The sequence below is a fragment of the Pygoscelis adeliae genome, unplaced genomic scaffold, assembly GCF_000699105.1.
Source record: "Pygoscelis adeliae isolate BGI_AS28 unplaced genomic scaffold, ASM69910v1 Scaffold294, whole genome shotgun sequence".
Taxonomy (NCBI): Eukaryota; Metazoa; Chordata; class Aves; order Sphenisciformes; family Spheniscidae; genus Pygoscelis; species Pygoscelis adeliae.
In genome coordinates this window covers 1,867,821-1,871,701 of record NW_008824722.1, presented here as the reverse complement: position 1 = coordinate 1,871,701, position 3,881 = coordinate 1,867,821, and the positions used below count along the sequence as shown (strand labels likewise).

The window sequence follows — 3,881 nt, the reverse complement described above, 5'->3', positions numbered from 1 at the left end:
AGCTGCCGCCCGCGCCTGGGACCCGCCCCGAGTGCGCCTGTGAGAGCCCCTCTCGTGTCCTCCCTCCCCGCTTGCGCGGGGACGTCGTGGGGCAGGGCTGGGAGCACCAGAGAGGCGCTGCCCGCAGCGCGTGGATGCCAGCTGGGAGCGGCGCGCTCCCGCGCATTCCCGGCCACGTTAGGTCTGTTGCTCGCTCAGACTCCCTGATCTCCCTCCTGTTCCCGACTGGGAGTTCAAGGGTTGCCTAGCGCAGCCGAGAGCTCTCGTTGCGGCTCAGCAGAGCTACTTACTGTCAGGGTGTGGATTGTGCCCGCTGGTGTCTCTGTCTGCTCCCAGGCTGACGGAATCGGGCCTTTCTATGGTTGACTGGCACCTGGTGAAAGAGATGAAACCCCCGAGAACGCAGCAGGAGTGGGAAGCCGAGTTCCAGAAGTACCAGCAGTTCCCGGAGTTTAAAATGTGAGTGTGCGAAAGCGGGAGGAGGGTGGGCTGGGAGCATCCCTCCTGCGACTGAGCAACACAAGGAAGGGAAATGGTTTCCAGCATCACCAGGAGGGCGCACGGAGCGCGTCTGGTGGTGGCTCCTTCGCTGTCACTTCCTTTCTCTGAGGAAGGTGGTCCCATGACAAGGGATGATGGGAACTAGGACTGCCACATCACGTTGCGCCGTTCTTTGTTTTACTGCCTTTAACAGCCTGAATCACGACATGACGCTGACAGAGTTCAAGTTCATTTGGTACATGGAGTATTCGCACCGTATGTGGGGCCGCGTCGTGGGTTTGGCCTACGTTCTGCCTGCCGCCTACTTCTGGCGAAAGGGCTGGCTCAGCCGCCCCATGAAGGGCTGTGTTCTCGCGCTCTGCGGGCTGGTGTGCTTCCAGGTGAGCGAGCTCGGCAGCCGCAGGGATTAGCGGCGGCGTCTCCTGCGAATACCTTCTGATCGAGTGTAGCTGAGACGGTGGGGTTTGTGAAAGCTTGGGGGGGGTGTCAGCGCCGGCGGCTGATTGAAGGCGGAGGAAACAAGTTGCTTTGCCCCTAATGTTTATCTGGTCTTAATCGCGGCTGCCCTGTCTGTGCTGAGACAGACATGGAGGGTTATTCACTGCCCCCTCTTGCTGATGAAGGGCAGTATAGCGGCGTAGGGGAGCTGGCTCTGACCCCTCTCTTTTTTTGCCAGGGACTGCTGGGGTGGTACATGGTGAAGAGCGGGCTGGAAGAGAAGCCAGACTCTTTCGACATTCCTCGGGTCAGTCAGTACCGCCTCGCAGCACATCTCGGCTCCGCGCTGGTTCTGTACTCTGCCAGCCTGTGGACGGGGCTGTCCTTGCTGCTTCCACGACACAAGGTAACGGAGTGGTGCGTCAGCACGGGGTCGTGTCAATTCAGAGGGTTGGGGCTGTACTGTGGAGGGTGAGCAAAGGGTGTGAAGGGTGATGCTGCTGCTGTTCTAGTCTCTCTTCCTGACTCTGGTCTAACACTGCGTTACAAAATACCCTTTCTGGAAACTTCTCGGTTATGGGATGCTTCCTTTGACTCATGCTGTTCCGCTCAAAAGTGATTAGCCTCAGAGTTCGTGCAAGCTGAGGCAGGGGTGTGCCTGGCTGGGCTAAATGATTTGTGATTTGTGCCAGTAACTGTCTGGTGGCCACTTCAGTTTCTGCACAGGGTTGGACTTGATTAATGGCGGTTTTGGAGAACCACTGAAGTGTGACTGTGCTGCGTGGTGATCTCTAGATTCCTCCTGTAAAACACGGGCCAACCCCTTGGCCTGTATATGCAGTGAAGGCATTTCTTACCTGCTGCAAACAGCACTGGAAATGCTTTGCCTTGATTACTTTCTTTTTTTTTTTCTATTCTACAGTTACCTGAGACCCATCAGCTCCTTCGCCTGAGACAATTTGCTCATGGCACTACAGCTCTCATTTTTCTGACTGCTCTTTCAGGTAAGAGTGTTTCTTACTGCTGCCCCATCTGGGGCTCGTTCCTCTCTGCCTTGTTTTTCTTCTGATCCGGCGGGGACTGTGAGCAACCCAATCATGTTTTCTGGGAAAACTTTATTGCCGTCAGGGAGCTGACAGTTGAGAACCTCCCTTACTGGTCTTTCCTGAGCAGGTGGAGATGCGCCTTCCAGCCTGCCTGTTGCCGTGTGATCTCTGCGTATGTTTCTGAAAGAAATTCAGGATCAAGCTGAGCTCTTGAGTCAGAGCTGTGCAACCTGGAGTGCCACCTGTGCCTGCTCTGGTAGTCTCATTTTCTGCTCTGGAATTGCAGGTGCCTTTGTGGCAGGGCTGGATGCTGGCCTTGTGTACAATTCCTTCCCCAAAATGGGGGAGCGCTGGATCCCGGATGACCTCCTTGCCTTCTCCCCCGTGCTGAGAAATATCTTTGAGAATCCCACAACCGTACAATTTGATCACAGGATCTTGGTAAGTGCCGTCTTCCTGCGATGTCTGTGCTGCTTCTCGGTTGCCTCCTGCAGCCAAGCTGTCCTCTTTGGCCTGTCGTTCTGTCAGCTTGAGTGATATCCAGGGTGTCCGAAGGTCCTGAGAGCGTGTTACCAATTTGCTTCTGCAGAAAGAGGAAGTTTAGCCCTCTTATTTACTTTCAGTGTGGTCTCCTTCCTTAAGGACGTCTTCCTCCTGCGCAAGTGACAGGCTTTGTTTCTTTGTGTCTCCTTTTCCATAACATGAGCTACAGACCAGGGTAGCCCTCGCTGCTGAAATGTCTGGGAAAGCTGTGTGAAATAAAACTTGGAAGTCCCGATACTGAATGCTTCCTTGGCATTTCTGAACTTGCTTCACACCCTGTGAAAATAGCTAGTTAGAGCAATCCAGATATTAAATACCGCTGCCGGCACTGCTGTGGACTAAGCCATCACTAAGACTGAAAAGAAAGATTAAGTGACGTAGAAGAGGAGTCACCTGGGGTGACCTGCACAGCAAGGTTATGCTGGTGAAGTACAGCTGAGTGGTGAAAATGAGATCAGTTTTCCAGATGACAGCTTCCACCTTTAGTTGTCAAGGTGACAAATGGGGAGAGGGCAGAAATAATCCCTAGTGACTTGAAGAAATGAGGAAAAGCTATTGGAAAGTAAAGCATTAATTTGGAGAAAAATGGAACTCTCTCTAACCGTAATTCAAACTTCAGGGTTGTTAACCCGGTGGGCATGGGAGCTCCGGGATTTGGTCATGGCCATTAACACGTTTCTACAGTTAAATATCGCTCGCAGAATTTCTTCTACTGCTTGGAAGGCACAGCCAAAGGCCACCGCACCCATTTCATTTGAACGTTTCTTGAAGGGTGGTTGTTTCTCTTCCCTTCTGTAGGGAATCGCCTCCGCTGCAGCTGTCACAGCACTGTACCTCTTCTCGCGGAAGATCCCACTCCCTCGCAGGACCAGGATGGCAGTGACTTCCTTATTGGCTGTGGCTTGCATGCAGGTACTGTCTTTTTTTCTTCTTCCCCCTCCCCCCCTCCCTCTAGTCCTTTGTAGCACGTTCACAAGACAGAGCTGTCCCCAGCTTGGGTCCGTGCTGGCCCCGAGAGCCTGGAGCCGAGGGGTGGAGCTGCCTAGACCCAGGGCCTCGCCATACTGTGCGCACAGCCTGAACTTGAGGGTGGGAATTCTGGCTGTGGCCGTGGGCCTTTCTGCATTATACTCTGTGCGGGGGGTGTGTATCAGTGCTGCATCCACAGCTGCTCTTACCCCTTCTCCCTTCTTGGCAGGTGGGCCTGGGCATCAGCACCCTGCTGCTCTATGTCCCCACGCCTCTGGCCGCCACGCACCAGTCAGGCTCCCTGGCGCTGCTCAGCATGGCACTCTGGCTCATGAGCGAGCTCCGGCGGGTCCCCAAGTAACCTGCCGGAGGGAGAGCCCTCCC

At 54.6% G+C, this 3,881-nt stretch overlaps 1 protein-coding gene across 1 annotated transcript; it reads left to right on the top strand.

Annotated features, from left to right (window-relative positions):
* The first annotated feature begins 338 nt into the window (after positions 1-338).
* LOC103916283 (cytochrome c oxidase assembly protein COX15 homolog) lies at positions 339-3,872 on the top strand. Its single transcript, XM_009323252.1, has 7 exons — positions 339-459; positions 695-881; positions 1,178-1,345; positions 1,862-1,943; positions 2,272-2,426; positions 3,327-3,440; positions 3,727-3,872. The coding sequence occupies exons 1-7, from the start codon at positions 359-361 to the stop codon at positions 3,856-3,858; spliced, it is 939 nt and encodes a 312-aa protein (XP_009321527.1). The 5' UTR covers positions 339-358; the 3' UTR covers positions 3,859-3,872.
* The last annotated feature ends 9 nt before the right edge of the window (positions 3,873-3,881 follow it).

What these genes read in the sequence shown, in the direction of transcription:
- LOC103916283 (XM_009323252.1), top strand. Translation starts at nt 359, where the DNA reads ATGGTTGACTGGCACCTGGTGAAAGAGATGAAACCCCCGAGAACGCAG. An exon ending in CAGTTCCCGGAGTTTAAAAT is followed by an intron (nt 460 to 694) that starts GTGAGTGTGCGA and finishes TGCCTTTAACAG; the next exon opens with CCTGAATCACGACATGACGC. An exon ending in TTTTCTGACTGCTCTTTCAG is followed by an intron (nt 1,944 to 2,271) that starts GTAAGAGTGTTT and finishes CTGGAATTGCAG; the next exon opens with GTGCCTTTGTGGCAGGGCTG.